The 27272-nt window shown below is 36.0% G+C and overlaps 1 protein-coding gene across 1 annotated transcript in view; it reads left to right on the top strand.

Moving 5' to 3' along the window:
• The window catches only part of TTC7B (tetratricopeptide repeat domain 7B), a 118483-nt gene that overhangs the window by 74482 nt on the left and 16729 nt on the right, over positions 1 to 27272 (top strand). Inside the window, exons 16-19 of the mRNA XM_054635132.2 lie at positions 104 to 220; positions 4354 to 4451; positions 14703 to 14843; positions 16971 to 17173. Of these exons, the coding sequence (XP_054491107.2) occupies positions 104 to 220; positions 4354 to 4451; positions 14703 to 14843; positions 16971 to 17173 (559 nt within the window). The remainder of the gene's footprint in view (positions 1 to 103; positions 221 to 4353; positions 4452 to 14702; positions 14844 to 16970; positions 17174 to 27272) is intronic.

Genomic DNA, 27272 nt, shown 5'->3' with positions numbered 1-27272 from the left:
ATTTTATTTGAAGTTTAGTTTTCTCCAGTTTGGTATGATGCTGTCTTTAAAAATGTTTTTCTTGAATTGGAATCTCTTTTAACTTGTTTTTCCTTTTCACTAGATTGCTGTTTACAAAAGTCAAATTGGAGTCCCTATGCAGAGGCCCAGATGAAGCACTCCTTACCTGTAAACACATGCTCCAGATTTGGAAATCCTGCTACAATCTAACTAACCCAAGGTAAGATGCTGTAGAGTGCTGGTCTGCTCACTACCTTGCTTAGTAGCTTTTCAGGGCAATATTAGGTCAGAAGTCCTGCATTTACTTGTTTTGGTGTTTCATATAAACAAATGAATGCTCTGGAAATCTAGAGACAGGTTCAAAGACACCAGTTGATGGTCATGTGGAACTACCCAGGGTTCTATGAAGTAAATGCCAAAGCTACTAAATTCTGCAATGATAAGGACTGGTTATATAGGTTGGGTAACTTGAATGAGTTATCCAATTCTCAGTGTACTGGTATGGTCTTGTTTTGTTTCCTGATCAGGGTTTTAGTCTTTTATATTGGCTAGTGGAGAGATTGCTGTAATAGGAATTTAGTTCAAGGGTTTTCACTGAATGATATGTAAGAAGACAAGACATTAATTAGAACTATGGAAGCATCAGTGGTCACATGGATAGAAATTATGTGCTTGCATAGTCAGCATGGCTGTTTTTTTCAAGGGAGGTCTTGCTTATGAACCTCTTTAGGTTCTTCAAAGGCATTAATAAATATATAAACATAAGTTGTTATAGTCCTGTTAGGGTTTCCAAAATGCTTTTGTGAAAGTCCTTTGCCATGTATATTTAGATAAGCTGTGGAACAAATGAGAAGGGTACCTAGCAGAAATCCATGCTGGTATTATTCAATATGTTTATCAAATACCTGGTGAAGGAGACAAGCAGAATTTCCTGCTCTCTGGTTGTTTGAAGGGTTGACAGCCTCTGGAGAAGACATGCTACAGCAGAAGAGCTTTGTACCAGGTGGCACCAGATACCTGTGTAGGAGTGTGATGGGCATTCAGTTGTTGCTGTACTTTGAGTCCATGTAAACACATGGATCTCTTTTAGAAGATTGAGAGAGTTGACCTAATGGCAGAAGAGGGCAAACTGCTTCTCTGCTTAGGGAGGGAGATAGTGAGCATTCAGAGCAGCAAAATTTGGAGGGTGTGGCAGGAAAAGCCTGGGAGGGCATCTGAGTCAATCACAGCATATTGAGACCCTGACACTGCATTGTGGAGCAGGGAGCATCCCTCAGGTTACAGAAAGCAAATATGTCAGCAACCAGACAGGCTTGAGCTGAATCTTTTCAATTCAAAGTGACTGAATGTGGAGTAGGGGCCAGGGAGAAAATTTCTCTTCTAACCTAGTGGGTGGTGCTTTATTTTAGTTAGCTGGTTGTGTGTGTGGGCAGGCAGGGTTAAGAGTTTAGTATCAGAATACTGCACTTTGCAGAATAGCTACAGTTTCTGTGCAAGCCTAATTTCAGACTGGCTTTGCATGTACTCCAACACAACTTTTCACCTTCCATCTCTGTTGTTATATCCTTTACACATGTCAGGGCTCTAATCATAACTTGTCATTACTGCCTTGTTGTTCTTGTTCTTGTGCTAAGAGCTACTGTGCTATGTGAAACACACTTTAAGTAATGCCTCCTTCAGACATCAGCAGGGACTGTGAAAACTTACTCTTGGCTGTGTCAGCTTCAAACAGCAGTGCTTGATAACTCTCCTTGGCACCATTCTCCTTCAAGAACATCTAAGTGGAAAAATTAGTGAGGATTTCTTTTCATGTGATTTTTTTTTTCATACTGATTTTTTTTTTATCTTGACATCTAAGTCTTTTCTTGAAGTTATGGTAGTGCATTAAAATCAAATTCAGAATGGAATGAACAGGAGCTGTGGATAAGTGTCATGATAGAAGGAGCCAGGTTTCCCAAATCACACATTTAGAGTTACATCAAGCAGTGAATGAGGATACAGAGTTGGAGTCTTCCTTTGACTGGTCTGTGGGAAATGGAAGGACTGAGTACCTACATATTATATCACAGTGATCCAGATCCATCCACCCAGGGATACCTGTTATCACTGAGACCTGAAATGTGACTGGGAAGTTCTGTTCACCCAGCTGCACTCCTCTTGTGCTGAAGAATGATGATGTAGGATTGTTGTGAAAATTATAATTTTTCAAACTTTGTAGTTTTAGCACAGACTTAATTTTGTTGCAAAGCATCATTTGAAAATTATGTCTCCTGCTGGTAATAATGGAAGCCTTTTAAAAGAAGTTCTTTGAGCCAGTAATAAAAGGTCTTTTAATAATTTTAAACCTTTTTATAACATTGTTCTTCAAATATTTAAGTATCTTTTATGCTTACTTGAAATATCTTTTTCTATTATGATTTAGACTGAAAACTAATTTGGTGTATCGTTTTCCTAATAAGATAAGAATTTACTTTTTTGATAAGCTGTGGTTTATATTAAATATTTCTTCTGCAGTGAATCAGATTTAGTGGGAACATGGGTTTAGTATCCTCAATAATATTTTAATAATAAAAATAAATCACAAATACCTAGACATACCTTAAAAAGGGCCAAATGCAATCCTGTGAATTACCTTTGTTCAGTCAATATAGAACTTTTGTCTTTAATTGAAATACGAACTTTTTTCTCATTAGACTCAATATGAATTTTCAAATTATTTTGTGGTGCAAGTCTTGGAAGATGTAAGTGTCTGCCATTAGTCTGCTGCTTAAAATGCATTAGAAAATAGTTGAATTCTTTTCCACTTCATGGTTTGCATTTGAAAAAGGAACAAACCACAGTGCCAGTGCTGTGCTTAGAAGATCCTGACAGTAGGTCTGGCTCTACTTGTCATCAACATTTGGCATGTGGTTGCATGTGGATTGAGGAAGTGATTACCACAGAAAATTTACACCAAGTGATGTTACAACTATAGCTGATAATGCATGGCCCAGAAAGTTCCCCTCTGTTTCCTGAGGATTTCTACAATGATGTCATTTTGTAAGGAAATAATGCAATAATGTCATGGTAATGTAAAATTTTAATTCTACCGTTTTAGTAACAGCTCTAAAAAGAGGGAATGTTGTTTCACTGACTTTTGCAGCTATTAAGAACTATTGGGAGATTTCTTGCCATTAATTCAATCCAAATTCAGAAGGAGGCAGTTGTAAAATCAAGGCAGATGGAGAGATGTGCTGAATTCCAGGCTTGCAGTTTAGATTAAAGTTTCTCAGGCTTTACTTTAAACTTGTAAAAATTTAAAGGAATTTTGTACAGTTCTTTCTCTTTAGGAGAATCAGACAAAAGATTGCACTCTGCTAAGTTGGGCTAACAGTTCAACTGCTTTAAAGCTTAATTACTTTTAAGTTTGTGGGGTGGTTTGGTTTTTTAACGAGGTTTTAAAGAAAATATTTATTGATAATGAATAGTACTAGACTTAACAATCCTAAAAATGAAATTACTGTATTAACCATAGAATGTTAAAGAGGGAATGCCCATATGTGCTTCCTTACACTTTGCTGACAATGTGTCTCAATGCTTGCCTCATCTGAAGGAGAAAAAACACTTAGTTCTTCAGTCCCAGTTCTTGTGCTGAATTTTTAATAGTAGTTCTAGGAGCAGTTAGTTTTCCAGGAGGCATATCTACAAGAAGCCTGAGGGGCAGATACTGATTTACTGCTAAAGTAGAAGTGCATTTGCCCACAGGTGCAGTCAGTAAAAATCACAGCTACTGTTTATGCTCCTGAGATGTTAGAAGTGTTCAAAATGTTTCTGCTATGCTGTTAGAGTCAAGTTGAACATTAGGCAGTTAATATGAATATGTGCATATATTAAAAAAAACCCAACAAAACCACAAAACTAAACCAGCCCTTTATAACATCATTACCTAAAATTGGATGTCCTGGCTTTAGTGTTTCTATTCATTCCAGAGAAAGTGTGGATTTTCAAACTTATACCTGCCTTCTCAGCTTTCTGTGAAACCTTTACCCCATATCGTATTCAAGGTACAATAGATTCTTTCTGTAGAGGTGTTAGTTATGAATTAAATTAAAAGCCACTATTCTCTTTTTGGTTGTATTAATTATGAAAGAAGAACTGCTGAAATAAATAAGGATTTAATTTTGCTCAGCTTAATTCTGTTTTAATGCAACTGGCTTAACGCTCTGTGAGTGGTTAGTGGTGCTTGCTACTAAATTTGGTCATAGCAGTAACTTTTATAGCAAGAACCTTTGTGGGAGTAGGGCAGCATGAAACTTGTATATCAGTATATAATTTTGTATTTTAATAGCTTACAATTTCTGTACTTCATTACAGTGATTCTGGACGTGGGAGCAGCTTGTTAGACAGAGCTATTGCTGACAGACGACAGCTCAATACAATTACATTACCAGATTTCAGTGATCCTGAAACAGGTAAGAAATGAAACAATATGAACAATAAAATAGGTTAAGTGATCTGGCCATAGCTAGATTTTGCATTAGTTATTTTTTTGATTTTGCAGAATGAAGTTATATTTTAATTATTGTCATGTAAATGGAAATAGACATTGTGTGATATAAGATTTCTTTTCCTTCTTTTTAACTTATGAAGTACTTGCTGACCATGTTCTCTATAAATTAAAATATCTATGGTATGGATCTTGCTGAGTTTTGTAGTATTTCCTTATGCAAGGGCTAAAAATTAGTATGCTGAACTAGCCTACTTGCCAAAATGCTGTGCTTTTTCGTTCATTTGATATTTGCACATTTTTGTTTAAAAGCTAATTTTTTTAAAAATTCAGAGAAATTTGAATCTCAGAAGAATAAAATACATTGTTTTTAATTAATTAAAATCTCAAATAGATGTTAAAATATAATTACATGGGTGGTTAGGCTTACTGTGGTCATTCTTTGACATTATAAGCAAAATGTATTTGTTGTAAATCAAACATAATGTGGTATTTTTACCTACATATAAAAAATTGTGGCGTACAGGTATGGTACATAAAATCTAGAATTGTTACATGTCAGTAAATACTGACAATATATAATTTGCCTGTATTAATATATTCAGTTATCCCAATGCAAACTAATATACCTTAGAAGTTATGCAATCAAAAAGTACATGAGCCACACATTCTGCAGAGATTGCAGAAGGAATTCTCATGATGCTGCTAATTCCAAACACTTTTGCCATGTCTTACTTGTGTTCTAAATATTATGAGTTTTCTTTTTTCTGGGTTTTAAAATGACAGAAAGCTTTTCCTGGGACCCTTCAGGGGGGTATTTCTGCTCAACCACTATTTGACACAAACACCTTCTGGGAAAATATGACAGCCTATGAATTTGACTACACTTGACCCATAAATTAAGACACATTGAAAAGTGTACTGTATGTCTAATATCACAATAGTGCAGTAGAGAAAAATCCAATTTAATTATTTAACTTCTGTAAATTAAAATTGGATTAAATGTTCAATTTGAATATAAAGTTGTGTTCTTTGCTTGCTATAGTGCAAGCAGTTTTAATTGCAAAGATCGGGTCACTTGATTTCAAGACTAGCAATATGATTTGGAGTAATTAACATGGAATCTCCTGTCTTCTTATATTTGTATAATTAAAAGGGGTAAGATAACATTGTGTCATGCTATGGTGATCATTCCATATTCTAGTCTAGCTGATTGTTTCATTTTTAAGAGCATAACTATGTTTTATGGGTTTCATATATATAGATAGACATAACTATAGATAAAGTTTTATGCCTTCAAAAAGTGCTTGTTGGGGATGGGTATTGTGAAAAGTTTATTGTGGTTAGTGGTGGTTTTTGTTTGTTTCTTTTCCAGTGAGGACATACAGCTGTTGATTTATACCTTCAGGGTATCCCATTTTATGCCTGCCATACTTGAGAGCACAGTGGATTGGTGCACTTTAAAGATTGCATAGTCCTCAATGCTTTTAAGTAAAAATAAACCCTCATTCAAAACAGTGAGCTTTCCAAGAAGTTTGCCCCAAATTCAAATCCTGCAGCCAATATCCTGATCCAAATAGGATCTCTGCATACATTCTGATTTTTCTAGCAGGTCCAAATTGATTTTTTTTCTGAATCTCAGCTGTATTGTTAGAACTTAACTCTATTGTCAAGGAGAACAAGATGGAAAATTAAAAATATGGGATCCGTTTTTGATTATTTATCTTATAAAAGGTAATTGTGGAGGATCAGTGGGTAGATGTCCCTTAAGTTTTTGGGTGTTTTTTAAGGGGAGTTAGAGTTGATTTTGGTTGTTGGTGAGTTTTTTTAATTGTTAATTCTTAATTTTAGCAGAAGAAACCTTGTTGCATTACCAGTACTCAATTCCTGGCAAGGATAGAACTTTGTTATCTACTGAATCTATGTAATTACATCTACAAAAAAGCTCCACATCCAGTATTTGTCCAGAATTCTTCATCAGAATATTATATAAACCTTTTGCAGGAATTAAAAGATTATGGTACTGCAAGAATAAAAACAGTCAAGCTTGCCATAATGTTTGAGAAAGCTTAAGCAGACTGTCAATAAAATAAAATTCACAACAGATAAATGATAGAAACAATAGATGGTCAAGATATTGGACCTTCGTAGGGCTGACAGGGCTCACCTGCAAAATCTGTGGATCCACAGTGTTTAGAAATGCAGAAGGAATTTGGCAAATAAGTAACAAATGTTAAAATGCAAGAAAGTTCTGGCTGAAAATCTTCTCCGGATGGAAATGTTTGATCCCCTCCTCGTGTAATGCTACTTTGTGAATCCATTTGTATGTCTGGATCCATGTAAACATTTGGAAATTTTCCCATTCATAACTTTGCTTGCCATTCATGATGATGATGATGATGATCTCCCTTGCCTGTCTAGTCTGAATTCAGTCATCCAAGTACCAAGAAATGAGAGCTAAAATTAAAATTTTCAGTTTATGTAAAATCCTTCCAAAAAATCCAGGTGCAATTGGTGTAAATTCTTCTTTTAAAATCTATCAATTAAGTAGAAGTTGACCCTTAAAAAAAAGGGATTGAAAAGTTGCTTTATATGGAGCTCTTGCCAATCCTATAATGATTAAGTGATTCAAGTTTAAATTTGTGTAGCCTTTAAAGTATCAAAAGAATGTATTGTGGATTTCTTACAATGCTAGACAATTACAATTACAATTCTAATGTCCTGATCAATAACTGTGTCACATTTACTTCATGCTTGTCTGTTTCAGTTGGCTTGCCATGAGTGGCATGCAGTTATATTTGTGTATATCAATGAAGGAAATAAATGTAGGGGCAGGGGGGAAAAAGAGCTTTGATGAATCAGTCAATCTCACAGGGACACAGCCACATTTCATATTCTAAGACAGACAAAAATATGCAAATCTCTACAGACTGATTGACTATTTGTTAAAGATAAATTCCAATCAATCTTTTTAAAACCTTTCTGTTCAGTTTGGTTGCAGTCCACCTAGTTTATCATAGGAAGAAACAATATTATGTGAGTTTTAGATTTTGGCCTTTTCCCCCCATAAATATATATATTTTTTTAATTTATGCCGTGGAACATAAGGACATAAATATTTTATTTGCTTTTTAAATCGAATTTAGTATGAAAGAAGAGCACATATAAGTAAAGGGGTATGTTTGTTGTTACTTTCAGAAGTGCTGTTTATTTTATGTAGGAGCCATTTTGATCTTACCGAGCAGTGAAACAAATGCTTTGCGGTTTTGGCATCCATGAGTCCATTAAACCCTGTTGGATCTTTTTTCTTTCCTGTCCCCCTCCACACCCCCTTACCATTCTCTTTGTTTCGCTTTTTAGCCTCTGATACTTCCTCATCTTCTCTCTCAAGAACAGAGTCTCCTCTCCAACTGTTTGTATCTTCTCATCTTCCTCATCCTCATCCTAAACCAGACACCTTTGTCTGGCCCCATGCAGCCTCTCCATACTGTGACCAAGTTCCTGAGCCCTGTTCACCTACTCACTGTAAATTGGCTTTCTCTTCCTGATGAGCATGTTTGTGCTGTATTATTCTGATAATCTTCACAGCTGATAAACCATGGTTGAATAGATTATGTTTCAACAGTGTCAGGGAAATCTGGCCTTTCAGCTGCTTTTCATTAAATACTGCATGGGTTTTAAGAGTTTCATCAGAGAAGACTGTTAGACTGTTTTATTCATCCCAAAAGATGTAAAGCTACAGACATACTCATGTTCTCATGGATGTTACAGAGAATTATAGGTGTTCAGTGAAACAGATTATCGGTCAAAGCTGCTTTGTAGCATTTACAGATGTAAATTATTTCCAGTGCTGGCATCTTTTGCCTAACAAGACTGTCCCTGCCAGAGAATCTCCTATTATCTGGACAATTTTTAATAACTTAATTTCAGAAAGCCTTTAACTAATTACAACCAAAACATTCCCTGAAAATTCACATGAAGGAAACCATTGCCTAAATATCAGAGTGTGTTATGATGCAGGTAGGGCATATTGGAATGATTTAGAGGAGGCATTAGAGCAGTGAAAATCTACATTCTGCTGTTTCAATTCAAGAGCCTTTCTGTGAATTGAACTGATGCCAATTTAAAGCAGCTGTAAGATCAGTCTCCATGGTGTTTAAATACAAAGTGTACACTAATGCTGCCGGAGGAGTTCAGGTGACAGGGTAAAATCAACATAGTTTTTCAGCCATTACATTTTAACTCCATTTAATTTCTCTTAAATGGTTCTTCACTTATATCTTTATAAATAGCACTTTATTTTGTCACTGAATTTACTATAATCTGATCTTAAATTGATTTTGACACCTGGTCTTTAGACCGGTTTCATGTCAAATATATTCATTCCAAGCAAAATGTAGCAAATAAATCTTTGCACACTAGCAAAATTCACATGTTAAATAGCTGACATAAGACCAGGGTTTTGAAAACACTCATATGTAAGCCTGTAACTGGAAGTGCCAGGAAATCTGTGTCCTACAGAAGTTTGAGTCTTACTTCCTTGAAACATTTGAATAACTGATTGGCTGTTTTTACAGGTTTGGGTGTCATTGAGTTGAACTTCTTCAGACCTATACTGTAAACAGTACCTCCCAGTTAACATTAAATTACTTGTTCTTGTTCTTTGCAAAGCTCTAAGTTAGTAAGAACCTACTCAAGAATGAAGGCAAACTGAAAGAATGATGAAGTCAGCACAGATTCCATTATGTGAAGCCCAAGTTTTCCATTTCCAAGCTCCTGTATCCTCAGGGAAAGGAGTTTCTACCATTTGTATGAGAAGGAGCAGAACCATGAAAAAGAAGAAAAAAGATATTGGAGTCCTTTGTATGGTGTCAATAATTAATGAAAGTTAAAGCTGTCTAAGTAAGGAGCAGTTTTCCTAGATGCCTATAGTATGTTAATATAATTTTAGGGGCTGAAAATCTCATCTTCGATATCTTGCTCAATTCATTTTTTTTTTTCTAGTGAAAAAAGCCAAGGCCTTTTTGTATTATTGACTTGACTTCCAATTTCTGTTGAACAGGAACATGATTTTAGAGGTGTAGCGTCTTATTTAGTATTTTTTATCTTTTGAAATCCTGTCAACCTGATTTACAGTTTGAAGGTTATCAGAAATCCTTTGACTTTCTTACAATTTCTGCCTTATGTATCTCTTGTTTTGCTTCTTACTTTGGATTGTAATTTGTGGTTTGATCTATCCAAAGGCAATCCATCAGATGCTTACTTTCATGGGGTTTACTCCCTTTTTTCAGTTTGTAAGTAGTATTGACTGTGCAGTTCTATTAATTCTGAAGGACTAAAATCACCTTTTCCTTTAGCACAAGGCATACATGTTTTGTCCATCAGTGTGTAAAGCAAGGCTGAAGCTGTTTGCCCATTCAGTCACCCTAAGGGCTGTAATCTTACGAGACCTGAATGCACTCAACTAACACTTGCATTTAATAATTAAAGAGGCAGTATTCATTTCTAGAGGACTGCAAATAAAGATATATTAGGCAGGTCTTGTGTAACACAATGGCCAACTGCCAGTACATTGTATTATAGCACTGCTGTTCCTAAAGAAGTATGCTGATCCAGATCACAATGCTGAAGCTACTGTTGTGACTCATAATAAGCTACTACTTTTTTTTGTGGTACAAGTTTTGCTTGTAAAATAAATGAAGAGTACACTTTGAAATAATGAAGTTATTAAAAGCAGACTAAATAAGAATGATTGAAGAATATAGATCAATAAAAAAACCTGCTGTTCTAATCAGGATATGAATTAATATTTTTTTTCTCTAACCAGTTACCTTATAAAGTTGTGTTCATAGCATTCAATTGTATTTTTCATTGATTACTTTACTTTTGCATAAATTTTTTGGGGGTATTATAGGAGATCAATTTGGTGAAGGAGAAAAAAATAAGAAGATACATAAGCCAATGTTTGACAGTGACTAAGCACAGAAAATCTTTTTCAAAGAGCTGAGAGGATGCTTTGTGAATGATGCTGTCCTTACTTGACTACTGTCATCTCCATGCACAACTTTGTAGCAAAAGATAAGATAGCTTTGTAATTTGTGATTGTGAAAAGAAATATCTCAGACTCTTAATGAATTTTAGATGAAAAAAATTGTGAATTTTGGTTAAATCTGCCAATCTGTCTTATCAAATGCATCACTTCAAGGATGTATTGGTCCTGCAGAAGGTGCTGCCTCTTTGTATTATGTAATTGCTTTTCTTACAGTTCTCTGTGTGTCACACCACTAATGTTCTTACTTCCAGCTCTTTGTGTGCATGTAAAGTTGAGTCATGGGGGTTTTCATCTTTTCTCCTGCATGAGCATTGCAATTAAAGCATTTTTTTCTTTATGTAAATATTGAAATGTTTGAAATGGGATGAATGTAAAACTACTGAGTAACATTCTCTTTTATGGCATAAAAAGAAATCCTGCCAATAGTGGTTTTGTGAGTTGATGTGTACATGTTCCATGAAGGATGACAGTCCATTCTATTACTCATTTTCAAAAGGGAAATTGATGTACATAGCAAAGTGATTTGTTTTTCTCAAAGCTGCCATGCCATCTAGGTACTGATAGAGTCCCACATATTAGTTTATGTCCATTACACTGCGTTGTGAAGAATTTATGTGGAAATGACCAAGGAAAGAACTGAAGAAGTCATGACATGCTCATTTCCATAGGGTGTGTGGGATTTCTAAATGGTATTTAATGGGTGAGTTCATGTGGACTCTCATGTAACATTTACAAAAAGCCTGAAGAGAATAAACTGAATACGTTATTCACAAAAGTTTAACTGTAGGTATGGCTTGGAAAAGAAAGGTTTTTGTGACATAACTTAACTTCTGGGGTAAATTGTTTTTGTTCAAAGCTCTTGGTAGGTTTTCTATTTGAGATTGAAACATTGAATCTGCAGCATGGTTGTTGCAGATAGGATGTAAGCATGATGAGAAGAAACTAGATTCTGGGCAAGTGCCATTATAGGAAGCTTGAGTGGGAGGTTATACCTTTTTGGTTTAGGAATATTTTGTCATGGTTAAGACCTTCTGTCACACTTTGCAATGTGATTGTGATTCCAGATGTTAATCAATTTAACTAGTGAATTCTAGGTCTTGCAAAGACAGTCCCTGTTTCACACTTGGCATTTTTAGTATAAACAAGCTTCAGAACAAAGTTAAACAAATGAAAGTGAGTAGCCAGGATCTATTTTGGTGATATATTAATTTTCCAGGCCTCATGATTTCCATTTCAAAATAGATATTCTTTGCTGCTTGTGTTATTTGGAGGGATTTTTTTTTTCTTGAGTCTCAAATGACATGCTATAACAGCAGGTATAGAAGTTACCCAGAAAGAGCAAAGGTATTTTTGTACATGAAAGATCAGTAAAATTTTAAATGAGAAATTGCTGCAACTTTATCTGAGCATTTGAAGGAAGCTGCAACACAGTGAATTGTAAGTGAAAGTGAGGATATGTTTGTGTTTGGCTGTGGGTCCTGACCTTAGACCAAAGAAAGCCAAATGCAGATAAGACAGAGACAAGGGAGCAGAGCTGGTGACAAAACCAGCAGGGAACCTTCAAATAAACTGGCTTCATAGGATCTATAAAGCCTCAAGGAGACTCTAAGACATACTTTTTACCCTCAATTTCTCACAAGCCACTTTGTATCTTTACCAGTTGTAGGTGAAATTACTGTAGGTTTTAGAATTGTCATGTGAACATAAAGATCTGAACCTGTTAGGACAAGGGTACAGAGAAGTTAGTTCTAGTATGGAAATACTTGAGTAAAATTTGAAGGAAGGTGGGAAAAAACTTCTTAGTACACAAGATCTTTAAATGATGTTTAGTTTATTAAAGTTTACTAAATGTTTTTTAACAAAAAGAGCCACCAATTTTTCAGATGACAGCTAATTGTGCAGTACTAAAGAAGTATTTAGGGCTTTGTGGGTTAGAGTATTAGCATGAATGCAATGTCCCTGAAAGATGCCTGATTGGTCATTGCTTTGTATATGTGTGTGTTTTCTTCAGAGAAGTAATTGCTGCAATATGTTAAGGGATGCCTTTTTCCTAAAGAGGAAATATAAACAATTTGAATATTACTACTTGAAAGAAAAATTTTAGACATACTTTAAACTTTTTTTCCTCTTTTTATGCCACTCTTTATAAAAAGTCCAGGGTAGGAAGCACTCAGTATTCACTCTGTTTAATCTTAATACAGATGGCACAGAAACTCATAAGAATCTTATCATAGTATAGTTCTTTTTTATAAGTAAATTGATATTAAAAAAGTCTTAATAATGTATTATCATATGTGCTTTACGGTTAAATACTGGAAGCATAAAATCCAACAGCACACTTTCTCTATGAAATTACTTGTGGCCTGGCTAGCAGCCAGAGTCCTTGCTTTAAATAATAAAAAATATAGGCCCTTTTTAACATTAAATTGCATTCTTGCTTTTCCAAAGGAAGAGGTTAGATGATCTCCTTTATGGCAGTGAATTGCACCTTTTCTTTACAAATTGTTCTGGAGGGAAGAAGGTGCTTTCACTATTAGTCCCTGGCAGGCTGACAAGTGCCAGGCTGCAGTGATGTGCTGTACAGAAATGGCTGTCAGACAAGAAGAGGATTGCTCGTGACTGGTGCTTATTTTTGGTACACTTGCTAGTAGTTTTCTTATAACTCAATCCATGTGCTTCTTGCTTAGATTTCCCTTTTAAATTTCTTCTCAATTTAAGCTTTAAAATAGGAGACACAAAAACTATAGTGAATGTTCAGTTGTGCAGGCTGAACTTTGAGTTGTTTCATCAGCCAGTAAAAAGGAAAGCAAACTCTACTGCCAGACACTGTTTCAGATATCCAGGGCAATTCCTTGTTCATAATGACATGAAATGCTAATTATGTCCTGTGTTGCTTTTCCTTTGTTTCTTTCAATTAAGGGAACTATGATGCATACTTTAAGACTAACTTCCTCTTCCTATTGATCTGTTGACTAGGGATTTCCTGTGCTTTCTGGTTTGCTGATTTATCTTGTCACATTTAAAAATGTATATTTCATGTGACAGATCTCTTCTCATTAAAATTCTTAGAAAAGCTGCAACATTGAGTGAAGGTTTTGTTTATTTCTTAACTTGTAATGATGAGGACAAGCTTTTGGGTGCAGTTCAACTTGTACAGGATTCAATACTATCTTTTGGAGTATCTGCCATTGTTGATCATTATGGATATGGGGATGGGATTAGACAATTTCTCATCTGATCCATTATAGAATATTATACTGCCTTTATTTTTTAATCAGGTCTAATCAGTATGAGATTTGTAATTTGTAATTATAAAACAACTAGAGATAATGCTGAGGCTTAGATGACAAGAAGGAATGTAGTTTAAAACATTTATGGTCTTGATTTTAAAAAAAAGTCATGACTAAATATGCTGGCAGTAATTGACTATCCAAAGTACAGTTGCCATTAGATATTCTCTAGTCATAGAAGCTTTTTAATTCCAGTACTTTGAAAAGGTTATTATTTGCCAATGAGATTCTAATCTGACTTGGAAATGATACATTTTATGAGAATTATCCTTAATATGCTCTGGGAATGTTTTCTATGCAAAAAAACTTTGTGGACTTTTTTGCCACAAGGTACTTACACTCAGCCTTCTTGATTAGACAAGTTTTACATTCAGTGCAGTTTAATGGTGTATTTGTGGTAGTGTATGTGGTGATCACTGTGTGTATTTTAGTTCTCTTTTTTGTTCTGTTATTATTGTAAAATAATCCTCTAATTGCACTCTGTGGAAAGATGAAGTTAATACTAACATCAAAGTGAATGCAGCAACCTGAAGACTACAGTGTATGATACCATCACAAACCTTTTTTGGATTGTACATTGCCAGAAAAGAGGTGTCAAGTTTAATAGAGAGTATTCATAATAGCAACCCCAAAAAATGTCAGGTACAGTTACCAAAGTTTAGTGTGTTTTTTATATAATTTTCAGACCAATATAAAAGCTTTTATAAGAAAATTAATCTGGCATTTAAAAAAATTCTTCAAGATGGTAAATGTAAAATAAATATTGAGTTTGGGGTACAGCCTCTTATGAAAGGGGTTGCAATTAAATGTTTTATGCCATGCATATGGCCTTCATTATTTCTGTGCTGGTAAATTCTTTTTGTTACTTCTACAGGTTCAGTCCATGCCACATCAATAGCAGCTTCCAGAGTGGAGCAAGCACTGTCCGAGGTTGCCTCTTCCCTGCAAAGCAGTGCCCCTAAACAAGGTCCCCTGCATCCTTGGATGACTCTGGCTCAAATATGGCTACATGCAGGTATTGTGATAGGAAAATTTATTTTTTATGCCCTCTCCTTTATTGCTAGGCTAAGGACTTAGTAAAATCTGTTTGCTTCATTCAGAATCTGTTCCCACTTATCAGATCATATTTTTTCCATGTGTGTGGCACTGAAACAAGCCAAGAAATAAAAAGCATGCTAGAGTTGCTCTCTGTGTAAGATCATTTATGAAAGATAAGGCAGTAGTTTTAGAATGTAGCTGTTACCAGTAGAGTCATATGTTCTGTGGAACAAATACAGTACTCTCTCCCTTATCCCTGAAGAATTTAGTTTCTGAAGTACCTAGAGTATCTTAGTGCTTGGAAATCTGGGTGTCCTTGCAGAATCCCAGAATATTCTGATTTGTAAGGCACTCACAAGGATCATCAAGTGCAATTCTTAAGTGAATGATCTGTGAGGGGATGGAACCTGTGACCTTGGCATTACTAGCACCATGCTCCAACCAACTGAGCTAATCCCAGATCACTGAATCCACTGAATGGAAAAATATGTTTATAAGATTTTTGACTAGATTTCCTGTAACTACAAAATTTTATAATAGAAAAGAAATAACTCTGCATGTGCAGGAAAGAAACAGTAGTAGTACTTTTGAGCAACCTGTCCCTTGCAGCTGTGATAATGAGCCTGAATTCCATTCTTTTCCTTCAGGTTTCGTTAATGTTAAAGATTCAGGGTTGTTTGTCTAAATGTGGAGTCATGATGAGTGGATTTAGTATTCTTATGATGCCTCAAGCCTCAAGCTAACTGCAGTATCACAAGTAGCTGTTACATAAAATTTTAACCAGAAAATTATGATCCAGTGTATTTTTATACAGTTAAAAATGTATAACATGCAATTGTTTTTATTGATAGCTGGATCAGAAAGATGTAATTTAGAAATCAACCAGCAATTGTTATGCTTTGTTCTGCTTTCAGAGCATTTTTCAGTGACTTTTTTTTTTTTCTTTCGTGTTTTCAACAAAACAGTGCTTTATTTAGCATTTATATAGCATTTAAATGTACCTATTTATATCTACAGTTTCGTGGTATGAAAGCCATTGCAGGGTCATGGCTCTCAGTTATAAATGGTTTAGTGGTTTAGAGAAAAAGCCCAGAAGATTGGAAAGAAAGCAATTACAGTGATTAATAATAGTGATCTCATTTGGGCTACTCAAAAGCAACACAGGTTAGAATAGGGCCAGGTCCAACAGGGTGTAGTAAGTCACCTGCTCTGCATTGTGGCAGCATTGACTTTAAATACTTATAAAATGCCACAGATGACCATCTACAGTAACTCTCAGCATCTATAATGCTGATAATTTCTCAGCCTTCTGTGGCAGCTTGTTCCACTACTTATTTTCTGTTTGGTGGGGGGGTTTTTTTTGGTTTTTAAAAAAAATTTTGTGGGTTGTGGCGGTTTTGGTTTGCCAATCTGAGTTTCTTCTTTCCCAGCCAACGCACCAATTAATGTGGTGGGTTTAGTGCTGGCCAAATGCCAGTGCACTCACTAGAATCATTTACTCATTTCCTGTGGTGAGATATGGATTAGGAGGAGGGCAAAACAGGCTCAAAACTTTAAAGGGTATAAAGAAAACTTTATTAACAGAATTAAAATATAAAATAATAAGAGAATCAGAATAAACCAGAACACTTCTACTCCTCCCACACCCTTGTTTCTTTCTCACTAACATCATAAAGAGGCAAAACCTGGGACTTTCAGTCAGTTTACCACCTCCAAAATAGTCTTTCTTCAGTTCTCTTAGGGAGAGGAGTCTCGCCATGCCGTGGAGACTTGTCCACAAAAACAAAAACAAAAAAAAAAAAAAAAAAAAAAAAAAAAATCCAAGACTTAAGATAAAAATAACAAACTAGAAAGAGTATTCTGGGGTTTCAAACAGCTATTTAGAAGTTGTAAGTCCTGATACACTTAAAAAACCAACTTTCCTGAAAGAGTAATGCATTTGAAATAATTTAGGTAATAATTTCTCTTTTAAGATGCAAAATTTTTTAAGGAAAATAGTCTTTATCTAAAGTAAAACTATTTACAAATAAAGCACATGTGACAACATCTAGTCGTGGTATGATGAAGCAAGAATCATTAATTGGTCCTGACATTCCTTCCACAGCTGAAGTCTACATAGGAATTGGGAAGCCTGCTGAGGCTACAGCATGTACCCAGGAAGCAGCTAATCTCTTTCCAATGTCACATTATGTTCTCTACATGAGGGGTCAGGTGGCTGAACTGCGTGGAAACATTGATGAAGCCAAACGCTGGTATGAAGAGGCCTTATCCATTAGCCCTACCCATGTGAAAAGCATGCAGAGGCTGGTAAGTCCTGGGCCCATGGTCATGAGCAATGTCATCTCAACTGGTGACACTGTACTGTGAAGTCCTGACTTGATGTAGGTAACCATAACTTGTGAGATTGGGATCTTTATTCTTATTACAAAATGCTTTGGAAACAATCTTTCCTGGCATTTATTCTGTCTTTTGTATGTTGGGACATACAAAGGATTTGTAGGCCATAAGACTATTCCAATCCTAGTAGAGGCTATAGAAGAAGAAGCAATTTGCATCTGCCTAATAATATTCATGCCATTGGGAAGTGAAGGTGGCTTATGGTAAGAGAAGAGTTGGATACTGTAGCTGGATAGTGTACAGGAAAGACCAGGCATTTTGGTATTCTGAAGTAAAAGTTAAGTTCATAAAATCATAGAATATTCTGAGTTGGAAGAGACCTACAAGGATCATCAAGTTCAACTCTGCCCCTGCCCAGGAGACTCCAAGAGTCACACCATGTGTCCAAGAGCATTGTCCAAACACTTCTTGAGCTCTGTCAGACTGGTGCTGTGACCACTGCCCTGGGGAAGCTGTTCCAGTGCCTAAACACCCTCTGGGTTTTCCTGATATCCAACCTAAACCTCTCCTGACACAACTTCAGGCCATTCCTTCAGTCCTGTCACTGTTCACGAGAGGAGATCAGTGTCTGCCCCTCCTCTTCCCCTCACAGGAGGTTGTCTCTGCAGTGGGGTCTCGCCTCAGTCTCCCCCAGGCTGAGCAGACCAAGTGACCTCAGCTCTCCTCACATGGCTTCCCCTCAAGGCCCTTCACTGTGCTCATTGCCCCCCTTTGGATGCCTTCAGTCCCTTTATTTCCTTCTTACACTGTGGTCCCAAAGCTGCACACAGCACTGGAGGCCACACCAGTGCAGAGTACAGCTGTTTTCTGCATTCTGCATGTTTATTGATTACCTTTGTGCTATGCCATTTCTTGGGTTTTTGAAAGGTAGAGAATCAGTCTTGCCCCTAAATGAATGTATAGCTCTGAGTACAAAGGTACCTTCCCCAGCATAAACATATGTTTGTTTATATACTTCATGGATACATACATGTATATATTGTGTGCTTACTATGTTAAGAAAATTACTTTTAATCCAGTTTTCTTCCAGATAGAGCAGAATAGAACAACTGAAATCAGCTTCTTACCCAACCTTTTTGTTCAGAAATAGAAGCTGGTTTCTGCCTAGGTGCTTATGAATTATTCAGATAAATTTCTTGTGCATCCCTGAGGGAAACATATGAGACAAAAGATCAGATAGGAAGGCAGCGCAGAGAAAGTTTTTTGTTTCACCTTTTTCAGCATTTCAGGATATTGGAGCCTGCTGACAAATGCCAAAAGATTGCCTTTCCTGAAGAAGCAGGCAGTCAATCTAAAGCAGTGCAACTCAGTGAAAATGAACGCTCATGTTTTGCTGGGTGTCTTTTTGCCCCTCCCCTGAATGCACTTTTGAATAAATAGTCTGTAAACACACAGTGCTCTTCAGAATGACTGAGAAATTAGCTGTCTAAGAGACATGTGTTGTGAGATGAAAATTACTGGGCTTCCAATCTAGGTTTCCTTTTTATGAGATTTTCTGTTTGAGTCCTAGCTTGTAGATAACTGCTCATTTCATTGGATTGGACAGTCCTTTTAAAGGATTCTTATAATTTAAAATTTTGTTTCTAAGAACTTTTTCTACTGTTCTGCACCTTTTCTGCTCTAGGATGATGTTTTGAATAGATTCTGAGAGATTTATGCTGCTTAAATACAAATATTCAAGACGTGTGCTATAAAAATATTTGTCTGTGTAATTTCATGTAGGAGAAAGCTTCTGTATTCTTCTTGACCTTTTGACTATTGCAAAGATTATTTTAATGAGGAGGCCTGCAGTGTTTACTCTTGCCTGTGTGTATAGATGAGTATCTGTACATCCCAACACATTGTTTGTGTATATTCACCTATTTATTATAAAGAAATATGATCTCAGTGGCAGGGGAGCTATCACAACAGCAATGTAGAGGTACCAACCTCTGTGACAACAGCTCAAACATTAGCTTCTAATATTTGTATTCACAATTCTAAGCTGACAATTGGTTTATGAATGAAAGTTCTATGCAAAAAAAACCTTTATTTTCTGTGATTAATTTGATATTTAAAAAATATTTGATATGGCTTTCTAGCAATGCTTCAAAAGTAATATCAAATGCAACTGTTTCCACATAAAAATTACCTTAGAGCCTATATTTATTTAATAAGTTTTGGTGAATTTCCTTTTGAGGGGCAAATGCTCATTTGCTCAAGTATAAATCATAGAAGCTTTATGTATAAAATGCAACAAAAAGCAAGAAAGATTTAAAGATGGCATGAATTCTAGCATGTAGCATCTGTATCCAGGCCTGCTTCTCCAAGTGAAATTACTTGAATATTTGAATTGGAAATCAGTTTGGAAGGACTTTTGTTTGTTTTTATTAAAATTTTAGAATGAGTGACACGTGACACTCAAGAAAATTTCCTCATGCTAAATGATTTGAAAATCTGGATCTTTGATTTGAGTCTCTGTAGTTGTCTGGGGAGGGGGGAAGCTATATAAAATATATGTTTCAATTTGTATGAATAAGAATAGCATATTGGGAATAGGAGTTTTCTCCTTTTATAATCCATCCTTTTAATGAAGTTATATCACTCTGGTAAGAAGGATGAAAACCTAAACTTAGAAAAATTTACTATTTTTCATACAACATTTCATACAATATTTTCACCATAAGTTCTCTCTAAGCACCTATTCCTGAATATGATCTACTGTTTCTACACAGAAACAACCTTGTTAATTTAAATTACTGGAGAACTGTGTGAGTAGAGACCAGAAAGGTTAGTTTTGTGGCTCCAGAGGTGCTGTTCTTCTTCCTGGGAGTTACAGCATGTGCTGTGCTTTGGAGTTTCTGCCAAAAGACTCCTGGATTTGTCTCTCATGCAGATCCACATTCTATCAGTGTGGCCATGAAGACTCTGCAGAAGTCTAGTGTACTATCTGAATGCAATTGCTTTCTATTGGCTGGCATCATCATTTTTGCAAAATTACAATATTTTTTAAGAAACAATTCCTTACTCATTTTGCTGCTGTCTCTAAGGTCTTCACAGATTTACTCCTGTTTCGAGAGAGTTACTAAAATGAAAACCAGGAGATCTTGATGATGGTGTGAAAATTGGAGCAGTTAAGAGTGATGAAAGAGATCTGTTTGCCAACAAAGTGATGATCACAAAAGGGAGGGTTTGACAGGGAAGGTTTTTACCTTACTAATGAAATGCCTAAGACAACATAACACCAAATGTTGGGGTCTTGATCCAAGAGTAAATGAAAAATGGTTTAGCTGTATTCTGCTCAACTGAACTTGGGAAATGGAGCTGCTTGGGCCATACTGTTGCATTATCTAAGATGGGAGCTCTTCCAACAGAGAACTGGCTGCAGGGGCAGCATGTTCCTGCTCACTGCTATTTCCACCCCTTCTAAGATGTTGGGGGGCTCATTAATTAAATCAGCCCAACAACAAAACTAGCTTTTTTCAAGGAGAAATGCTGTTTAAATTCTGCAGTTCCTTGTGGAACTGAATTATTCCCTACACAGTTTAGTGTTTTAATCCATATGTTCATTCACTTTATTTTGTTGAGCAATGCTCATTTTAAACTCTGCCTTATTCTCAGGTGCTATTTTTTCCTGTTTGTCACTAACTGAAATTTTCTCCAAGACAGAGGTTATACCAACTTGCTATTTGGCTAGCTCTCACTCTTCACAAGATGTCAAGAGGGAAGCAATAATGTCAGTATTAATTAGGTGTACTTTACAGAATTCTTTTGAACAAATGCAGTGTCCTTTCTTCTTTTTAAGGTTTGTACAGTGCACTCAGAAAAAACAACATGAACTTGTGTTCTAAAGCTTTGAAATTCTTTGGTTTGTTTTCTGTATTTCAAATATTTTTTTCTCACAACTAATGAAATCTAAAATTTTCTTTAATTACTTAATTTTTAAAAGATGATTTACACTTCAGTGTCATATACCTATGGTTATCACCTGCCTGATTTTGGCCAGAATGGATTTATTTATGCAACTTTCTCCATTCTCCCTACCCTTTATCACTACCTCCAGATTTCTGCATTATTGCTGCCTTCCTGCTTTTCTCATTGTTTTCCTCCCCTGAAAAAAAAAGGAACAAACGTTCTTTTATCTTCTGCAGTCAGAGTGCTGTTGTGGAAAGTAGCCCTACTGCTGACGTCTGGAAACTCCTGAAACAGACCATCATTCAGTAATGCCTGAAATGGCAATGAATATTTCAATCCATTGTCCAGGAAACAAATCTGTGTATTCTCTCTCAGGCTAAAATTTCCTACTTAAATCTAGCTTTGAGGTGAAATAGGTATTCAGCATTTGTATGCTGCTATAACCCCAGAAGACTGTAGTACTTCCTGAATATCAAAAAAAACACAAAAAACCATAGCACTTGCCAGTTCATTTTATTAGTAATTTAGGTTCTAAGAGCAGAAAACTAGAACAGGAAGGGAGAAATTACATAAGCAATTTGCTCATGTAGAAATTAGTTTTCAAAAAGCAATATCTTAGGGAGTTACATTTCCTACTTCACACTGTTAGATACCTGTTAGTTTCCTATAATTATGCATAGCTAAACCAGATCCCATAAGGCTTAGATTAACTATGTGTGCTTTAACTCTCAGTTATAAATACAGTTATTTATTTCTTACTGTACTATACTGACTTCTTATATTTTTTTTCAACCCAAAGACACTGCCAGAAAGAAGTCTGGTTTGTATGGGTTGTATGTGCTTGTGAGCCTGTCACGGATGTTGAGTTGACTGAAAAAAAAGGAAAAACAGAGAATACTTTAAAACATGAATTCAGAACCTGTTTGAAAGGGTCATGGGAGTTAAGGAAGAGAAACACAGTCACCCAGCTAACTTTTTTCTTTCAGTAATTCAGTATTCTCATGTGGAAAACATTCAGTAACTCATTTCATTTTCATCCTCAGGCCCTGCACAGTAACATTGTTGGTTTGGGCCTCACAGGTCTGTCCTAAGTACATTGTGCTGGTTCTCATGGGTGGTTTGGGTTGTAAGTGGTTAGTACAGAGCTAAATGCTGATGCCAAATCTCAGTGCTCCTTTGACTCACTCTCTAAGTGCATCCTTATGCACAGGGTGCTTGACAAAGAATGGAGAAATGTAGGTCATTGTTTTGTTAGATTTGTGTATAAAATGTTGTGGGTTTGCCCTTCAGAAACTTCAAAATCATTTCACAAAATGTAGAGAAAGCAAAATACATGTTTGGCCAAATACTCACTGATCCTTATAGAGTGCATTTTACTGTGATTTGACCACATCTAAACATCTAAATATTTCAAGTGATTGCATTCAGTACCCTGAGAAAACAGTGGCCATTCTGCTTGCATTTTGAGGTGCAAACCATTGAGTTCAAGGACCATTTTGATACATTTTAAATACTTCATCTGCTGTGAGGCACTCACAGGCTATATTCTCTTCTGTCATGAAAATATTATTTCCCCTTTTAGCCTTACAAGAGAAAACCATCAGTGCTTGGTGCAGTAAAAAATTGCATAAAATCAACTTGCATGGTCATTAGTGCTTGAAGTATACTACAGTGGAAATCGAGGTGAAAAATTAGGGAAGTGTTTTTCCCTGTTTGTTTCAAAGTTACCTTATTTTATTTTTTAATTTAGATCAAATACAGCAGTTAACTATTTCATACTGACTTGGAGAAAGATTAGTAGAATTTCTTAAGTCCTAAATGCTGTATCTGAATTTCACAGTACTCTTTTAACACAGATCTATATATGTTCAGTATTTGACAACAATAACTGCTACAAATCTGAATTTAAACTAGAACCTGGTCTCCCTTTTGGAAAGAGAAAGGGAATTTGCAGCACTAATTTTGTTTATAGCTTGAAGCACTGAGCTCCCATTTACTCAGGCAGGACTGTGTTGATGCCCTGTGAACTGTTCTGTAAGTGGAATTATGGGGCTGATGCTATTACAGGTCCTGCTTCAGACTTTCTTTTCACATTACTCTGTATTTACTCCAAATGGCTTAAAGCAGCTGTGACAGGAGCAGATCTTTCAGCAAGAAAATACCTCCATTCTTGGATGCTTTTCACCCAAAGAGTGAGCTCCCTAAGGTCTCTTCAACTCATTAGTGCTGTCCTCAGCTGTCAGCCATTCCAGGAGGAATTCTGCAGCTTGCTTAAATGGGTGTTTGGTTTAGACAATCTGAGGAGCAGAAGATGCAAAAGGCAATCTGATTTTGTGCTGCATGCACAGTAGTTGCATTGAATGGAACTGGACTCATATGGAGAAACTAAGCTGGTGAGGTGTACTATTTATTGAGAATCTAGTTGCAATGGTAAAGGCAGCTTTCTGAATACAGAGAGAAACTCTTTCAAATAGAAATCTCAGGAAAGTTAATTTAAAAGTAGACCAAAAAAAAAACCACCCCGAAACACTTAAAGGCTCAGAAAGTTAGGCTTGTTGTTTGTTTGGGTTTTTTTAACTTTGGGGGTTGTTTGTTTGGGGTTTCTTGGGTTTTTTTATTCTTTTTTTTTTTTTTTGATTGTAGGGGTTTTTTAGCAGAAGGATTTTTGCCCACAATCTCAGCTTTAAATTTCTGTTTTCGTGTTATCTGTGTAATAGATTTTTCCACAGTTTATCTATTCAGGCACAGCTTGCCAGAAACCATTTTATCACTTCTGTTTGTTCCCATTTTAAAAAGTGGAAAATTAATTAGTGGCAGATGCTGGCAGAAGGAAGGGATGCTTTGGCTAGAGTTACTGCTCTTTATTTGGCAGGTCACGAATCATTCCACTGTTTTATTGTATTGTGTGGAACTGATAAAATTTCACCCACCAGATAATTCATGACAATTTGCTGCTGAAGCAGGTCAGTCTGCAATGTGCAGTATTACTCCAAAGTTCCTTCTCTTTGCTTGGAAGATTTTAAGAATCTTTGTTTTCTGTTTTTGAAATATAAGTAGTGTTCATCTCAAGCTTTGATTCCCATTTTATAGGATAAAGTCTTTGAATCAGGTTCTGTAATCAAAACTGAGCTATTATTAATTCACTTCATATACAGCAACTATGGATCAAATATTATAATTTTGGAAGTAGCAACCAAGTATAGTTTCAATTTGAGGAAAAAATCCAAGGATCACGATGGCCCAGTCTGGAACAGGGCTTTGGTTTTCTAAACATCATAACAAAGCACCTGAGCTGGGATTCCCTGCCCTACACTGTTTCAGGTAATTGACAGGAACAGGAGCATGGTGAGATAGCATTTGTGTGATGGTGACAGTATTTTAGATGCACATGTAAGATGCATCCACTTGCCAAGAGTTTGTGGGGGTCTCACATCTTTGGAGATACTCAAAATCTGGCAGCCCTTGGCAACCCACTGTAGGTAACTCTATATCAAGTTTGGCTGTAGAGAATCTTAAGTTCCCTTCCTACTTCTGTCATCCTGTCATTCTAGGAATGCAAGCAAGGCAAGGTTTGTAGATAGAAGTAATGATTTGTGTTAGGAAACACGATGGGAACACTTTGTGGACAAAGTCTTGTTACATTTTCCTGTTATGCAAGACTTATTGTATTTTTACCAGTGGTAAAAATCTATAAAGCACAAATTTTGTTCTTTCTTCTCTTGTTTCCATGGTACGTTATCCATAGCAATCATAGAAGGAAGGTGCAAGAGATTAATATACCTTTCTCAACTGATGTCACTCAACTATATGCATGTAAAATATCCACATGTATGTATCTATACATATATTCTGTCCTACAAATCTGCCTTAATATTTTGGATACATCTTATTGTCTTTGCATACAGAAGTGTCAGTAGCAAAACAGTGCAACTGAAAAGGCTGAGTTGGGACCTCCAGAAATTTGGTTTTTGGGCTTCTGTCTCTCTCAATGTTTTTCTTAAATGTTCAAGCATACCTTAATTATCTGCATTGAGGCTCCTATAGACAGATACGTGTCTAATATTATTTAAAGAAAACAAAATATTTGTTGCTCTTTACCGTTTTTACATGGGAAGTATCTCTTTTGTAGTACTAAGTAGAGATGATAAAGAGCCAGCAAAATTGTAAAAGCATCTGATCACAGCATTAAAAAATTTCATTTTTTGGGCTTTTTTTTTTTTTTTGGTAGGTTTTAGAAAGGGTAATTCCCGTTAAAAGTCTTTCCAGACTCTTTCCAGCTTCTTATGCCTTTTACCCTCTGAAGGGCTGACTACATAAAAGTCATTGACAGATGGGTTTTGTTGACATCCCTTTTCCTCTCTGCTTTTTTTCTGGGTAACTGGCTGCCTAAAATAGAATGTAAAACATACAGATTTATACTAATAAAAAACATTAACAAGGATGACTAATTTAACATAAGGAAAATGTCAGTAGTCTTAGTAATTCAGGAAATGGCCAGGAGGCCTAGTGCCAGTGAAGTGCTAATAGTTGTTCTTGATATTTAAGTTCTCCTTATTTTCAAAAAAAGAACAAAAAGGAAAAGAGAGAAGGCATGGAAAAAATTGAAAATATGTGCTCTTCCCTGCTATCCTCTGTAGTCTCTTACATCCCTTTTCATAGATAACTTGCTGGTGCTTTTTTGCATGGATCTCAAAAGTTCTATTTTTATTTTGCTCTGTGTAATTGCCTTTCAATATGAGAATTGCTTTGCAAAACACTTTTTAAATTAGGTCATTCTGCTGAAGTATGCACTGAGCTAATTATGATTATTTTGGTTCCCTGGGCATTTTTGTGCTCATTGAATTTATTAAAGTATAGCTGGGGCTGAGAACTTACACAGCAATAAAAGTTATGTAGCACCTGGTATGCTTTGCTTGTAGGTAACATCTGACATCTAATCACTTATAACTGAATTTCATATAATGAATAAAGAAATATTATTAAGGATTGGGATGGGAGGGTCCTAAACATAAAGAATGGGAAAAAGGCTGTGAGAGGGTAGCCATCCTCATCTTTAAATCAACAAGAGATATTTTATTTTCCTTCTCTTGAGAAAGGCTGTGTTGTAGAATTCTGTAGGTAAGAACTCCAGCTACAGGACGTTTGAAGCCTGCGATCGTCTACACATGTTGTCTCTCCTTTTCTTTTCTTTTCTTGTGCTGCATAACTTTGCAAATTGGTGAAATATAAGTGAGTACCACCATCAACAGCAATCTGAAAGAGATAAACCATTCCATGTGGCTTAGTTGAGGTGGTGAGTAAATGAGTGTCAGAAACTTGCAGCACCACACCAGGTGTCTGAGCCCTGACTCTTTCTCAGTCTCTCTTAGAATAACCTATTATTATAAACTGGTGCAGCAGTTATCAGTGCATGTATTTTGCTATAAATCTCATGCAGTTTTCAGTGCATTTCTATGCACTGGTTAAATGATCTTTTGCTTTTTGCTTTGTATTTCTCACAGGGGAGCTTTACTTGCTTTGGCAGAAGCTATTTCCTGAGAAAACAGACTGCTCTTGAGAGGACCAGAAGTTACCTAATCAATTATAATTCTTTTTTTCTGACTAGGAACTATAAACAATTTGTTCTTGAAAATTGTGCTTTATCTTATCCTTATCAAGCAAAAAGTGGCTTACCTTCATGCAAAACTGGAGATCTGGAAGCAACTGTCCCCCAGGAAATAATTTTAATCCTCATTTTTGCAGGGTTATGTCAAGCAGCTGTATTCCCCAGATAAGTTGTCTGCTCTGGTTCAGAGTTTTTTCTGCAAATCCCCAGTCTGGAGCAGTCTTCTTATGTCTATCTCTCCCTCTTCAGCTCATCTCATTTTAAATTTTATTTGAACACCTCTTTTCCATTTGCTGAAGCTTAGCTTCTCTTCTAACCAGTTTTATACTTAAGCAGTAATTCCCCTGCTCATGAGTCTACTGTTTAAAGATGAGTTCCACCTTGCACTTCGGAAGAATTCAACCAACTTACTATGTGTGAATAGCATAATATATTTTCTCCAAGATTAGATTTCTTTTAAAATAGACTGTGTTTTCTGGTAGCAAACTTGTGCTAGATGGAGTTAGGGAA

This window comes from Agelaius phoeniceus, chromosome 6 (assembly GCF_051311805.1).
Source record: "Agelaius phoeniceus isolate bAgePho1 chromosome 6, bAgePho1.hap1, whole genome shotgun sequence".
NCBI classification, from domain to species: domain Eukaryota; kingdom Metazoa; phylum Chordata; class Aves; order Passeriformes; family Icteridae; genus Agelaius; species Agelaius phoeniceus.
This window is presented reverse-complemented; position numbering and strand designations above follow the sequence as displayed.